The sequence below is a fragment of the Chanodichthys erythropterus genome, chromosome 8 (genome assembly GCF_024489055.1).
Source record: "Chanodichthys erythropterus isolate Z2021 chromosome 8, ASM2448905v1, whole genome shotgun sequence".
In the NCBI taxonomy this organism is placed as follows: domain Eukaryota; kingdom Metazoa; phylum Chordata; class Actinopteri; order Cypriniformes; family Xenocyprididae; genus Chanodichthys; species Chanodichthys erythropterus.
In genome coordinates this window covers 27,114,314-27,130,403 of record NC_090228.1, presented here as the reverse complement: position 1 = coordinate 27,130,403, position 16,090 = coordinate 27,114,314, and the positions used below count along the sequence as shown (strand labels likewise).

At 41.8% G+C, this 16,090-nt stretch overlaps 1 protein-coding gene across 1 annotated transcript; it reads right to left on the bottom strand.

The window, feature by feature from the left end:
- Positions 1-2,280: 2,280 nt before the first annotated feature.
- Positions 2,281-15,410, bottom strand: LOC137024665 (E3 ubiquitin/ISG15 ligase TRIM25-like). The gene is made up of 6 exons (XM_067392460.1): positions 14,755-15,410; positions 11,824-11,919; positions 11,504-11,737; positions 5,448-5,607; positions 5,253-5,300; positions 2,281-3,063 (listed from the first exon to the last, which is right to left on the bottom strand). The coding sequence occupies exons 1-6, from the start codon at positions 15,328-15,330 to the stop codon at positions 2,528-2,530; spliced, it is 1,650 nt and encodes a 549-aa protein (XP_067248561.1). The 5' UTR covers positions 15,331-15,410; the 3' UTR covers positions 2,281-2,527.
- Positions 15,411-16,090: the final 680 nt, after the last annotated feature.

The following is a 16,090-nucleotide window of genomic DNA, read 5'->3' as shown; positions in this document are numbered from 1 at the left end:
GAAACAGGCATGGCAGTAACAACATTGACTTGAAACAGTCTGTTTATAGTTTGAAATTAATGTCTTGGGTTTCCTTGATTGTTTTCAACATGTTTATGTCAAATTTCTATACAGAGGAGTAATATTTATTCTATATTTATTCTATATATCATCACTATGAGTGCTGGATACAATTCATACTTGCAGCCAGAGGGCGCTCTGTACACCTTTAGGCCACAAATCCATATAAAGAAGAAGAAGAACCAGGAACTAACTGCATGTCTTCTAGAGTTCGCTAACCATGGCTTTAACATCCAGATAAACACTTTTCAAGAAAATAAATACACGATTGAGACGATGAATGCATGTATTGCCTCTGAATTTGCGTCTGAATAGCGCTGGCTCCGTGGGCATGGCCGCATTAGCAGATAATGAGCTGAATCACGGACTTCTGACATGGCTCTCTTTTCATACAGATTATATAAACACAAAATGTTTGTTTTTGATTTGACTTGCACAATTTAAAACCTGACATTTCAACATTTCTTTAGACATAAGTTTAATTTTTTTGTCATTCGTATTCACTAAGTTACAGTTCATTTTCTGAGAACTATCAGATTGGCGTTCGTTCAGAGGGAGACGAGAGATCACGCATCATGTTAGTTTTCTTTATTTTACAAAAAGCATTTTTGTAAAAAAATTTTGTTTTTACTCTGAGTGTACACAAATGAAAGAAGATATTCAACAGATTAAAATGGTGTATAACTCTTAATTGTATGTGCAACATTGACGGAGTATTTTGAGTCTCTTTCACACTGGTAAGAAAAAAACGCGGTGGTATCGCCGGCGATACCCTCAGACCTCAGAGTGTTAATGCTCTGTAGTAATTCAGAAGATCCTTCCAAGCTAGAAAAACATTCAAGCCAGTGAGATGCCATCTACAATCCGTTTTCTGACAAGCAGCCTTCTTAGTGCACAGTTTGTGATTTTACCATGGAGCTGTCACAGACACGTCAGGTTCCAACATCACCCAATCACAGCGCGCACCATCACCAGAGTACTGATCACCGCCACCTGCACCTCATCACCTCACTCATCAGCTCCTCCATAAATAGCACACGCACACAGCACTCTATGTCCGGTCTCGTTTGCATATACTTCCTGTAATGCTTACCTCAAGGACTCCTCTTCGAATACTCACCTGTCTCCAGTGTGTCTCCTTCCCTCTGTGTGCCTCGTCTACTGTGTGGGTGTGCTCCCGTCAACTCCAAGTGTCTCCAGCGATCCCCAAGCTCCAGCGTATATCTCCCTGCAACAGAAAGGACAGTAACTATTCCATATATCACCTTCTGAAACACCATCTGCATCCATTCTACTCACCTGTTGATATCTCATGCTCTACTGTGGTCAATAAAACATCTATACCTGTTTACATCAGTGTCTGCCTCCTGTGTACCGTAACAGGAGCAGAGCGAGCAAATGTAACCTTGTGTGACCTCAGAGGAGAAAAACAGTCTAGGTTAGCAGCAAGAGTGTTATTTAACTGTGAGACTTTTTTCCTCCAAAGATGTAAAGTGCAGATCACTTCAAGTGGAAAAAAAAAACTTAAAAAAAAAAAACAATCAAAAAACAAAATTAAAGAAGACTGAGAAGCTGAGTGGTCCAACAGACCAATATCAACAGAAGATAACTGTGATACATAGGAGATATGAGACATTTGTAATCAAAATATCCAGAGTATGGCCTTTGCAGTGAGTCAGGGCCCACAAATAGCCCCAAAGGTAGCCCATTCTGCTTAGTGTGGGCCAGCCACAGTGTGCGGCGCACATGTGCCCTGCAATTCATGCCGGTATCTGGGCCCACTGTGGGCTGCCTGCAATGGCCCCATACGGGCCCCAAAGTAGCTTGGAAGTAGATGGGTCACTCATATCTGAAGGTGCTGCTAGATGCAGAAGAAGCTCATGAGAGTGTTTGAAATCCTCTGCTGAAACACTACACTTCATCATTTACTCTGATGAAATTGAAGTATATTAATATATTGAATTACCTGTGTTCATTACAGCACTGAGAGCAGCAGAATAATTGTTCTCATACTTTCATTGATCAAGGCTTTACAGTATGATCAGATGATCTGGATTGATACATTTTCTTTTACATTTTCTTTTACAATTTCTTTTATTGAATAACACATTTTAATGAATTCTGTGTGTGAACATTTTAATTAAAAGGAAATAATCAGTGAAAAGAAAAGCACAGATACACACCGTCACTCATTATGACTCACAAACACACACTGATCTCAATGTCTATATGAGGATTCATTACACTCATTACACTCATTTATTCTTTATTCTAACCCGCACAGAAAAAGCTGCATTTTTGAAAATAACCATGTTTGTGTGGACAGGGCCTGACATGTTATTTCACTGACAGAAGTTCAGCTGTAGCATTAATGGAATGAAAAGGAAAATAAGAGACTCTATAACATCTCACTGATACTGATTTATCATGAGCTCAAAGCATTATGGGTAGAATCTATTCTGATTCATCAACATAGTTTCACTACTGATCTAATCCGATGCCCAGGATAAACAATAAATCCAGGATGGAGCGGTTGAGTGAATGTGGTCTGGACTGTGTGGATGAGGCTCATTGTGTCTCCAGAGACACTGTAGAAGGACAGAGTTCCTGCACTGTGATCCACATACACTCCTATTCTACTGATGGACTCTACAGGGAGTTCAGTCCGTATGTTATTGTGCCAGAATGAGCAACTGTCACAAGAGTAGACCAAACACCAGGACTGATCATTAGATCCAAACCCACACTCTTTACCCCGTCCCTTCCTGCTGATGCTCTTATATGACACTGATATAAACACACCATCATCACCACTCCATTTAATCTCCCAGTAACAGCGTCCACACACACTCTCTCTACACAACACCTGCCACTCTTTATCAAATCTGTCTGGATGATCAGGATATGACTGGAGTGAGCCAGTAAATGTAATCACTCTGTTATTCTCAGACAGACGGAGGTTTTCATTCACTGTGTTTGGATCCAGAGTGAACTGATGGTAATCTGATGGAGATAAAACACATCACAATCAGGAATTATGAATCTGATGTATTATTATGAATTATGAATGTATCTGAACTCTTCATGTTTAATATATCAGCAGTGTCTCAGTACAGGATTTTTGGCTTGATTTTGCTGTCGCAGATAGATTTCCAAAGTTTGCAACGAAACCCCCAGAACGCCACCAAATCAGTGCTCGTCAAACATGAGCAGGTCAGTAACATTATCTGGAACTGTCTCTAGCAGTCACAGACGCTGAGATATTTTCAAACCTGTTTGATATTATCACCACGTTTTTGTATGTAGTGCGAGCGAAGAAACAAAATAATAAACTGCTCATATATGCATGCTTATCGTATATGAATGCGAGGTGACAATTTGATAATTGTTTTATTCTAATAAACTAACAATATATTTTTAAAATCTAAATACATGGTCTTCCACATTATGATATATTTTTTTACTGTCAGTTTTCTGCTGAAAAGACATTTAATGAATTCTGTGTGTGCAGCCCGCATTTATTTTTGCTCATTTGTTCCCACCTTTATTGTCATCTTTTTTTGTATACATGACTTGGACAGCGGCTCTCTAAAGTCTTGCATGAAAACTATTAATTTTATGAAGCATTTCCTAAGACCATGTTCATGTGAGCAGTCTATTTTCTAATGTAATTCTTTCTGTTGTTAAACTAGCAAAAGTGGATTCGGGCACACCCTAATGAGTACACCTGTGCCATGTGCTTCAGAACATGTGCTTAGATTCTTAAAATAGGGCCCTAAATCTTCATTATTCTTTTATCATTTTCCTTTTGTTTCTATTCAGCCATTATTTATTGTGGCATTATGGCTTGCCCATCTACACCACTTTCATCCCACTATACATTCATTCACCTATTATCTGAAGTCTTTCCAGAAAAAAAAGTATTCTTCAACCTTTTGTGAATTCTTTTAACAAAATAGATTGTGAAATAAATATAACTCCTGGCGTGTGAGGTGCATTAGAGCTACAATTGGCATCAAGCTATATAACACAATTTAAGATTCATATACAATTAAACTCAATTAAAACGAACATTCAATGGTGGTTTAAAGGATTAGTCCACTTTTAAATAAAATTTTCCTGATAATTTACTCACCCCCCGTCATCCAAGATGTTAATGTCTTTCTTTCTTCAGTCGAAAAGAAATTAAGGTTTTTGATGAAAACATTCCAGGATTATTCTCCTTATAGTGGACTTCAATGCCCTCCAAACAGTTGAAAGTCAAATTTACAGTTTCAGTGCAGCTTCAAAGGGCTTTAAATGATACCAAACGAGGAATAAGGGTCTTATCTAGCGAAACGATCAGCCATTTAATTTTTTTTAAATGTATATGCTTTATATAAACAAATGATCGCCTTGCACGTGCTTCCATTTTCCGTATTCTTCAAAACGCTTGTGCTGTATGTCCTACGCCTTCCCTATTCAACTTACGGAACAAATGCAGCGCCAGTTTTTTTTCCGTAAGTAGAATAGAGAAGGCGTAGGACATACAGAGTAAGCGTTTTGAAGAATGCAGAAAGCAGAAGCACCTACAAGGAGATCATTTGTGTTTATGATGGATGGAAGCACTTTCTTCAGTTCATACTCATTGGTCCTGTTCACTGCTATTATAAAGCCTGGATGCGTCAGGATATTTATTAATATATCTCCAAGAGTGTTTATCAGAAAGAAGAAAGTCATATACACCTAGGATGGCTTGAGGGTGAGTAAAGTTTGGGGTAAATTTCATTTGAAAGTGAACAAATCCTTTAAGAAATTAATGTCACTGCAAACTAGTTTAATCATGAACAGTTGTCAAATATCAAAGCTGGAGTCTTTAATCTTTCTAACGATACTCAGTTTGTCCCAAAAAAGTAAGAGTGTGATGATTTAAAGTGCAGTGAATACTCAACAACATTAATCTGGGGTTGTCTGCAATCTCTATGTAAAGGGGTTAAAGACAAGAAGATGATGAGAAAACTTGTTGTGTAGTGTGAGCACCATGGCAATTCATGTAGTCCTGTAGTGTGAGCTTGCCTTTACCAGATATCCTGTGCAAATCATCATTTACATGATATACTATAAATCTCTTATGTCATGTTTTCGTTCTCCTTCTACAGGAAGAACATGAACACACTCAGTGAGTTTTGCTGCTTGTTTTCTCAGTGACTTACATTGTAGGAAGTCGTTCCTGGTCCAGTGAACAATGTTGCTGTAAGTGACTGTGGAAATCAACAGACATGAGTGTGATTACCATGTCAAGAGAAAATGATCCCTGCATCCGTTCCTCAGACATTCCTAATTCGATGATCTACATGATATGAGATGGAGGATCATTTCTGAGAGCAGATGAATCTCCATGACTTTACCTCTGTCAGAGAACATCTTGAGCTCCGCTTTGCAGAAATCCTCCAGTTTGTCTCTCAGCTGACGGACAGATTCTCTCACAACATCAAAAGAGGAGAGAGAAATGAAGGGATCGTCATTTACATCTGTAGATTCAGGAGGAGTTGAGAGAGACTGGAAACTCTACAGAAAACAGAAATCAAAATCATCACCTCCACACTTCAGCCAATAACCTGCACTACTGTCAGATTTGAGCAGCTCTTGTTGATCTTTAGTAACTCTCCTCAATCCAGCACTTTCACAGCATCAGATTCATTCTTCTCATATTCATTATATCATGTTAGAGCTATAAGTTCTTGCATTTGACACTTACACCATATGTGAACTTGATGATCAAACATCTGGCAATAACATAAATGTAACAGATGAAGAGCATCAATGGCGTCACATGGCAGGATAGTGGCTCTGAAATTTCCAAGGACTCTTGGAAGGACACAATCCCAATGTCAGGTTTTGTGTTTTAAATACACTGAAGCATTGATAATATACAGCCTCACTTCCTGTTTGAGAACTTCACTGTTAAATTCATTGATGTGTTAATGAAAATTATTATAAAAGGTTTTATTATCTAATTTTGGTAAACATTACTCAAAATTTGTAGTCAACGATTGTAAAAAAATAAGTAAAGACATCGGAAATCTAGCTGGGTGAAACTTGGCACCATCAAGTTCATGGATTTCACATAGTTGTAAAACAAAGTTTAAATATTAATGTTTTGATCTTGTAAGGACTGTGGTTGAACCAGACAAATAAATCATTCAGATGATTCTTTCAAAACATAATTTCATAAACGTCTAGGTTACGTATGTAACCCTCATTCCCTGAAGGAGGGAACGGAGACGTTACGTCAGAGACTGACGAAATGGGGGTCTCGCCTGAGAGCCCTATCACCTTCGAGTCTTAACAAAACGAGCCAATGATACGAAGAGCATCTTGGTCTGCGGAATTTGCATGCGCAAGCTCCGCCCCACACTGTGGGTCTATAAGGAGCAACTCGCATTCAAGTCTTCGCTGAGGAGCCGAGCCAAGTGACCCGGCCGATCAGCGGAACAGTGATTGTGGCAAGGGGACGTAAGGTCTCCATTCCCTCCTTTAGCTCAACCGAAAGCAAAGGTTCAAAGGGAGCTCTCTGGAGCGCAGATAGAACCAGAGAGAGGTCTCAAGAGGGAACTTTAGAAGGGCGGGGAGGAAAAAGTCTCCTCGCCCCCCTGAGGAATCTAACGACCAGGTTGTGCTTTCCCAAAGACTTACCTTCGACAAGGTCATGATGGGCTGAAATCGCCGCCACATAGACCTTAAGGGTGGAAGGAGACAGCCTTCGATCCAACCCTTCTTGAAGGAAGGAGAGCACAGACTCGATCGGGCATGTCCGGGGGTCCTCATTCCTAGAGGAACACCAGGTGATGAGTTTCCACTTCAAAGCATAAACTTGACTAGTGGACAAGGCTCAAGCCCGAGCCGAAACGTTGTTGGCATGACCATCTCGGTCTCGTATGGAGCAACCCCAGCGGACTAACAAACGCTGTGGAAGCCATATGCCCCAGGAGCCTCTGAAAAAGTTTCAGTGGAACCGCTAGCTTGCCGTCGAACTGAATCAGGCAATTCAGCAGAGACTGCGCGTACTCGCTCGTAAGCTGCATGTACAGAGTTTGCTCTTCTCCCAGTTGACCCAAAGGCCCAGACGGGCGAGGTGTCTGAGCACAAGATCCCTGTGCTCGCACAACCACTCTCGAGAGTGAGTTAGAATCAGCCAATCGTTGAGGTAGTTGAGGACACGGACACCTTGGACCCTGAGGGGAGCAAGAGCTCCCTCCGCGACCTTGGTAAAGACGCGGGGAGACAGGGCCAACCCGAACGGGAGAACTTTGTACTGATATGCCTGCCCCTCGGAAGCAAACTGAAGAAACAGTCTGTGTTGAGGAAGAATGGAGATATAAAAGTACGCGTCCTTCAGGTCAATGGCTGCAAACCAATCTAGTGGACGAACACATTCAAAAATGCGTTTGGGCGTTAACATCTTGAACGGGAGTCTGTGAAGAGCTCGGTTCAAGGCCCGAAGGTCCAAGATTGGTCGTAACCCACCTGTCTTCTTGGGCACAATGAAGTATGGGCTGTAAAAACCTGACTTCATCTCGGCTGGAGGGACTGGCTCGATCGCACCCTTCTTCAAGAGGGTAGCGATCTCCGTACGCATGACAGGAGCATCTTTGCCCACCATCGTGGCACGGACTCCCCAAAACCTGGGGGTGGGGGGCTGAATCGCATAGCCGAGCCTGATCGTTCAAATGAGCCAGCGGGATAGGTTGGGTAGCTCTAACCAGGCTCCCAGGAACCGTACCAGCGGGGTCAAAGGAACCACAGGTGTACCCTCGGTGGGGCAGCGAGAGGGGGGGGATGAGAGTGGTGCGGGAAGACAGAGCACAGCTCTTTTAGTGAAGATTTGGGTACCACTGGCAGCCAGTGGCGAAAAAGATGGAGTGGTTCTCCCCCGGCCCTCCAGCGGGGGAAGGAGCGGCCCTGCCTACCGACTCCTGAAGAGCTGACATCTCTGACTTCGGGTCGCCCGTCTCAGAAACGCCGCTTCTTGGCCTGACGCTTGGCAGGTGGAGGGGCGGAGACGGGCTGTGCCGCCTTCCCACGGCTATCTCCTCGCTGCGCCCGGGGTGTAGGCTGCTGCTATGGCCGAGCGGGAGTGGAGGGGGCCGCGGGAGGGCGGCCTCACAACGAGCAGACTGAGGCACCTGGGCCGGCGGAGGTGCAGGAGCAGCAGCTGGCTGCCGGGGCAGGATATGGCTGATCGCCTCAGATTGCTTCTGAGCAGCCGAGAATTGCTGGGCAACAACCTCGACCGCATCGCCAAAAAGGCCGGCCTGAGAGACAGGGGAGTTTAGGAGCTGAGAGTGGTCCGACTCCCTCACGTCTGCCAGGTTCAGCCATAGGTGGCACTCCTGGACCACCAAAGTGGACATCACCTGACCAATAGGCCGCGCCGTGACCTTCATAGCCCGGAGGGCGAGGTCGGCGGCCGTGCGTGCCTCCTGAAGGGCCGCTTGGTCAGCACCCGCCTCATACAGGCCTTTGAGCACCTTCGCCTGGTAGACTTGCAAGGTGGCCATGGCGTGCAAAGTAGAGGCAGCCTGACCCGCAGCTCTGTAAGCCTTGGCCACAAGCGTGGATGAGATCTTACAGGCCTTGGACGGGAGCTTGGGATCGCCGCGCCACGTAGAGGCGCCCGGAGGACACAACTGCATCGCAACCGAGCGCTCCACAGGGGGTACCCCAGCATACCCTTTAGCCGCCCCGCCATCGAGGGTGGTGAAGGCGGAGGAGGCAGCAGAACGATTTCGGGCAGTTAAAGGTGCCCTCCAAGAACTGGTAACCTCCTCATGCACTTCCGGGAAGAATGGAACCTGTGGGGTGCCTTGGCGTGCAGCCCCCAGGAACCAATCATCCAGCCTCGAGTGTTCAGGACAGGGTGGATTCCACTCCAACCCAATGCTCTCAGCTGCCTGGGCAAGCATGGCCGTCAACTCGGGATCTGACTCGGACGACGCCGCTCTCCCAGGGGGAGGCAACGCAGCCGAATCTTCATCTCCCGAGGACTCAAACCCGCCTTGAGATGCAGCGATCGACATACAATTATCCTCTGGAGCCCCGAATGAGATGCTGGGTCCCCTAGAGGAAGAGGCAGCAGGGCCCACCGGAAGCTCCACCGGCTGAGATGCTTGGGAGGGCGTGCGGCCCCAGGAGGCTGACTCGTCGGGGTGTTCCACACCGTAACCCTCAGATCACCCTGGCCACCAGCCGAAGATCGGGGTGTGGCAGAGGGGACTCTATACTGTTTAAGGTAATCGAGTCTAGATCTAAGCATCTTGATGGTCATGTTCCCGCAATAAGAACATGAACCATCCACGAAAGCCGCCTTAGCATGCTGGAAGCCAAAACACATAAGACAGCGATCATGGCCGTCAAGAGGAGCCATATAACGACCGCATCCAGAAAATGAAGCTCTAGCGCAAGTTCTGCCGGGAAGACTCAAATGTTACGTCACTTATTAATTCAGATCTAACCAATCATTATCTAACACTTGGAGTATAAAAGATTGGTACTTACACTTGTCTGAGTTCGCAGATGCTGACGCTTGAATGCGAGTTGCTTGCGCTGCTCCTTATATAGCCACAGTGTGGGGCGGAGCTTGCGCATGCTAATTCCACAGACCAAGATACTCTTAGTATCATTGGCTTGTTTTGTTAGCACTCGAAGGTGATAGGGCTCTCAGGCGAGACCGCCATTTCGTCAGTCTCTGACGTAATGTCAAAGTGACCAACTGAAAGGGAACCCAAGCTATCTAATTTTCGGCTCCAGTCCGTCTACAGAACAACCCCTTGCTAAGTACTCTTATGGCACCCATGCTTCCTGACTGAAGGAGAGGTGACAAAACTTAAACCATTGGTAGCAACCAAATGGTCACCAGAAGATAAAGAGTCTTTGATCTCCAGATCAAAAGAGACAGAGAGAGAGGCCTGTTTCTCTGGGTGACCTAACTTTACAGAAAAACCACAAAGACTGTTCTACAACTAAAACTGCATCAAATTGTTCCAAACCATTTAAAATGGACTTATCAAACATCTTTTAACTGCATAAATTTTATATCATGTCTACACATGCTACATGTGACCAGTTATGTTTTAGAACACCCACAACTCATGTAACTGTATAACTATTGAATGGTTGAATGAAAGTATTTCTTGTCTGATATGTGTTTAAATCTCTTTTTCTCATTTAAATCATGGCTTGAATGAAATCTGTGTAAAGTGTATCATAATCCATTTAATACAAATTATCTAAACAGTACTCTCTGCCAAAGCCAGCAATTCCAGAGACTGGAGATAACGCTTATTTTATGATTGGGGGTGGATAAAAGCCACCTTTTGAAACAAGACGATATCTGATTGGCCATAACTCCTCACAGAGGTGGGACAAATTCCTAAGTTTAAATAGTCACATCACAGTAACGAAACTACTGTAGTAAGAAAAAAGTAACCATAGAGTAACAAGAAGAACGAAACAAAGACAAGACTAAGCTGACAAAGGACAGACAAGCAGCTCATTCAAGCCATCCAACTTTCACTCACTTTTCATTTCTTTCACTTAACTTTCTTTCCGTTGAGAGTCTAAGTTTGCCACAAAGTTTAACCAACGACTTCTGCTGCCTCAACTAACTGAAAAGATTCTGCAACAAATCATTGACTCGGAAAACCCTTCTCTCCACGCCAACGAGGAGTTTCCCATTTAAAGTCGACTCAAGCAAGTACCTCCAGATTCTAAAGCTGAACTGGTGCAATAAATTAATGATTCATGGTTTGTTCAGGTCAGGTCTTTTTTCTAGAAATCCTGTTCATCATTTCATTCTCTCTTAAAACTCTTTCTCTCTCATTTCCTTTCTTTCTGCAATGCATATGAATGTTTGTGTTTGGGTTTGTGTTAGATTAGTTTGTGTTGAAATAAATAAAGTCTCTTGTAGATTTTAAAAGAAAGTGTCTTGTATTATGGGCTTGTAAAATTCAATGTCTTAAACTGTCAATCTTAAAGTTACCGGGCTCTAATCAGTGTTTTCACGATAGTGGATATTCATATCCGCTACAAAAGCTTATTATGGCTCGAGCAAATGAACGCTGGACGACTCAGTTGCTTGGTTGTAAACTAAATGACTCTTTATAATTCCCTATAAATTAATTATTTTATTTGAGCTAATTTTGGTTCCTACAATATGTTGTCTGGAAGCTCAATGTATCTTTCAGAAAAATGTTTCCTAAGAGATTTCCAGAGCTGAACTGCATTTGTAAGTGTGTCTCTTTCAAAAGAAGATGATCAGATGAGAGTCTGACTGATGATGATATAATAACCGAACACGCAGATCAACACTTCAGTCAACGGCTCATTCTGCTCTCATGAAATGTTCCTCTGTGAGTCTCTTGCTCAAGTCCTCTATGATCCTGTTCTTCTAGATCTCTGTTACCTGCAGGAAATGGATGTGATCCTGTGTGTGTGAAAGCTGCTCCAGCTCAGCATCTCTCCTCCTCAGATCATTGATCTCCTGCTCCAGTCGCTCCAGTCGTCCTTCAGCTCGACTCACTGCAGTCTTTTCCTGATCTCTGATCCGCTGTGTGGCCTCAGAGCGGCTTCTCTCAATGGAGCGGATGAGCTCAGTGAAGATCCTCTCACTGTCCTCCACTGCTGTCTGTGCAGAGCGCTGTTAGGACACACATCACAATCACACAGTGGCTTCAGTGAGTCCTGACTGAGACTTCTCAAACTTCTCTTCTTCTCCAAACTCACCTTATGAGACTCCACAGCCTCTCTCAGCTGCTGAAGATCTTTCTCTCTCTGCTGGATCCTCTGCTGGAACAATTTCTGCGTCTCCTTCAGCTGGTGCTAAAGGACAAACCAATGACAGGAGAAACATCACATAAATCATCAAGTAAACAGATATGAATCCAGTATCATTGAAGTGGTGAGATTGAGGGGTTAAAGATCTTTCATGATAAGGTTATAGTTTTAATCATAAGTGCCAGAATTATTTGATCAATGCCTAGTTTTAATAGGGATAGTTCACCCAGAAATGTAAATTCTTTCATTGTTTATTCATTCTCATGTCTGTCCAAACTTGAATTGATTTTCTCTTGCATAACACAAAAGAAGATATTTTGAATAATGTCTCTGTTTCTAGAGCCTAAATCAAATATGGTGACACGTTAAACCTCATTGGCACATGCATGTCACGTGACTAAACACGCCATCATATTATTTATGGCTTCAGAAGACTTAGGTCACCCCCTTGGAGTTTTATGGATTTCTTTAATCCTTAAAGGTGCCCTCGAATGAAAAATTTAATTTATATTGGCATAGTTAAATAACAAGAGTTCAGTACATGGAAATGACATACAGTGAGTCTCAAACTCCATTGTTTCCTCCTTATATAAATCTCATTTGTTTAAAAGACCTCCGAAGAACAGGCGAATCTCAACATAACACCAACTGTTACGTAACAGTCGGGATCATTAATATGTACGCCCCCAATATTTGCATATGCCAGCCCATGTTCCCAACATTATGAAAGGCATTACACAAGGGCAGCCAGTATTAACGTCTGGATCTGTGCACAGCCGAATCATCAGACAAGGTAAGCAAGCAAGAACAACAACAGCGAAAAATGGCAGATGGAGCAATAATAACTGACATGATTCATGATATCATGATATTTTTAGTGATATTTGTAAACTGTCTTTCTAAATGTTTCATTAGCATGTTGCTAATGTACTGTTAAATGTGGTTAAAGTTACCATCGTTTATTACTGTATTCACGGAGACAAGAGTCGTCGCTATTTTCATTATTAAACACTTGCAGTCTGTATAATTCATAAACACAACTTCATTCTTTATAAATCTCTCCAACAGTGTAGCATTAGCCGTTAGCCACGGATCACAGCCTCAAATTCATTCAGAATCAATGTAAACAATATAACAGTATACTATACTCACATAATCCGATGTATGCATGCCGCATGCATGACGAACACTTTGTAAAGATCCATTTGAGGGTTATATTAGCTGTGTACTATATTATATATTAGGGTTATATTAGCTTTGTAAACTTTGTTTATGCACTGTTTAAGGCAAGCGCGAGCTCCATGGGCAGGGAGTGTGAGCATTTAAAGGGGCCGCAGCTTGAATCGGCTCATATTTAATGATGCCCCAAAATAGGCAGTTAAAAAAATTAATTAAAAAAAATCTATGGGGTATTTTGGGCTGAAACTTCACAGACACATTCAGGGGACATCTTAGACTTATATTACATCTTGTAAAAAAACGTTCGATGGCACCTTTAATGTCCTTTTTGAATATTAAAACTTTTGGATTCCATTGACTTTCAATATACAGACAGATGAGACATTCCTTGAAGTCAACATGAAATCAAAATTGACACTTTTTACTTTGTTAGTGCATATTACTAGACTTGTGGTGAACAATTAATCTGTGCAAGTTAAAACACAGAAAAAAATTGTTTGTCGCAGTAATCTTTAATCAAAAAAATGTACTTTCGGTCTGGAATGGCATTACACTTCTCTGATGACGTCAGTTTGACTGCTTGGATTGAAAATGCGTAAACCACTCCCCTCCAACCGTTAGTCTGCTATGAGCGAGAGATGGAGAGGAGGAGCGCTAAAGTAAAACTCTGCCCTTTATTCAATATTCTGTTTCACTTGGAAATACGTCACAACACTGGATAAAACTCATTTGCAACTTCCGGTTCATGGGGACTTTAAAGGATTAGTCCACTTTCATATAAAATTTTCCTAATAATTTACTCACCACCATGTCATCCAAGATGTTCATGTCTTTCTTTCATCAGTCAAAAAGAAATGAAGGTTTTTGATGAAAACATTATATTTTTCACCTTATAGTGGACTTCAATGGCCTCCAGATGGTTGAAGGTTTCAGTGCAGCTTCAAAGGGCTTTAAACAATACCAGATGAGGAATAAGGGTCTTATCTAGAGAAACGATTGATCATTTTGTAATTTTTTTTTTAAATGTTTATGCTTTATATAAACAAATGATTGCATGTCCTACGCCTTCCCTATTCTACTTACGGAACGAACGCAGCACCAGTTATATTTTTTCCCTAAGTAGAATAGGGAAGGCGTAGGACATACAGCGTAAGCTTTTTGAAGAATACGGAAAACGGAAGCACGTGGAAGGTGATCATTTGTGTTTATAAAGCTTAGTTGTGTTCCTTAGTTGTCAGTTATAATCATCAAAATTAAAAGAAATAAACATTTGAAATATATCAGTCTGTGTGTAATGAATGAATATAATATACAGGTTTCACTTTGTGAATGGAATTAGTGAAATAAATCAACTTTTTGATGATATATTTTAATTATGTGACCAGCACCTATATACAGTTTCGCTAGATAAGACCCTTATTCCTTGTTTGGTATCGTTTAAAGCCCTTTGAAGCTGCACTGAAACTGTAATTTTGACCTTCAACCATCTAGAGGCCATTGAAGTCCATTATAAGGGGAATAATCCTGGAATGTTTTCATCAAAAACCTTCATTTCTTTCTTCATACCTAATTTACTGTTCCTCAAAAAAAAAAGGAAAAGAATAAGTAAATGATGTATGTCTTTTTTTGTGGGAACTACTGGTTTAAAGGGGTTTTGTTGTGCTTGTAAATGATCATAATGGGATGTCTTTAAGTTCATACCTGATTCTCTGTCCTCTGTGCTGCAGCTGATACAGTGTTGTGGTTTTTATGTTCATCCATACACAGCACACATATACACTTCTGATCAGTGCGGCAGAAAACCTCAAGGATCTTGTCGTGTTTCTGGCAGATCATCTCCTGCAGTCGTCCAGTGGCGTCAGTCACTTTATGTGGCTTACGTGAGTGAAATTCCTCATGACGGTCAAAATGAGTCTGACAGTAAGACTCCAGACACACCAGACAGGACTTGACGGCTTTGTGTTTTCTTCCAGTACAGACATCACACTGCACATCTCCAGCTCCATCGTAACAGTCAGCAGGAAGTTTAATCTTCTTCAGTTTCTCCACCACTTCAGCCAGAATGGTGTTTTTAGCTAAAGCAGGTCTTGAACTGAAGGTCTGTCTGCACTGAGGGCAGCTGTAGACTCTCTTCTGATCCTCCTGATCCCAGCAGTCTGTAATACAGCTCTTACAGTAACTGTGTCCACAGGGAATGGCCACTGGATCCTTCAGGAGATCCAGACACACTGGACACAGGAACTCATTCTGATCCACTAAAATTCTGGCTTCTGCCATTTTATAGTATGAATACAGAGACACAAAAACACACCACAGATCAACTACACTTCAGTTTCTATTTTCCTGAACTCATGTGATTCCTGTTTCCTGGTTCTGTGTTTGAGTGATGTGTTTCTCTGCAAGTCTAAAGGTCACAGATAATAAAACATCCACTAGATGTCAGCCTCAAACACATACTCAAAGAATATATGTAATAGATAAGCAGACAACACAGCTAAAAACCACAGCAATACTGCTTCCTAATTGCTGCACTGGTACTGCAGGACTGAAAACTGTGTCCATTTTACAGTTCCTTCACTCCCCATTAAAGTTTTAATTTTGTAAAATCAAGTTGAGTCACCTTTCTATATATAGCACTTTTTACATTATAGATTGTTTCAAAGCAGCTTTAGTTTGATAACAGAAAAATTATCCAACAAGGTTCATTTCAGCTGTACAGCAGCTCTAGAGGAAAATAATGTCACTGTCCAGCTTTAGTAAGTTCGGTGTTAATTCATTTCCATATTAAAAAGCATTAATTATTCATGTAGATAATTAATCTATACTGTAACAAATTAGCTCAAATGGGTGAAATATAATTAAACCATAACACATCAATCATGTAATTACTGTATGTATATATGGATAATTAATTACGGATTATAATTAATTATGAATATATATGTTCTATGTTGTGGATGAACCTTGCGGTTAGAGGCAGTGAGTTGACAAGGACAAGCAGGATATGTTTGATGCACAATATATTTAACAAAAAGTA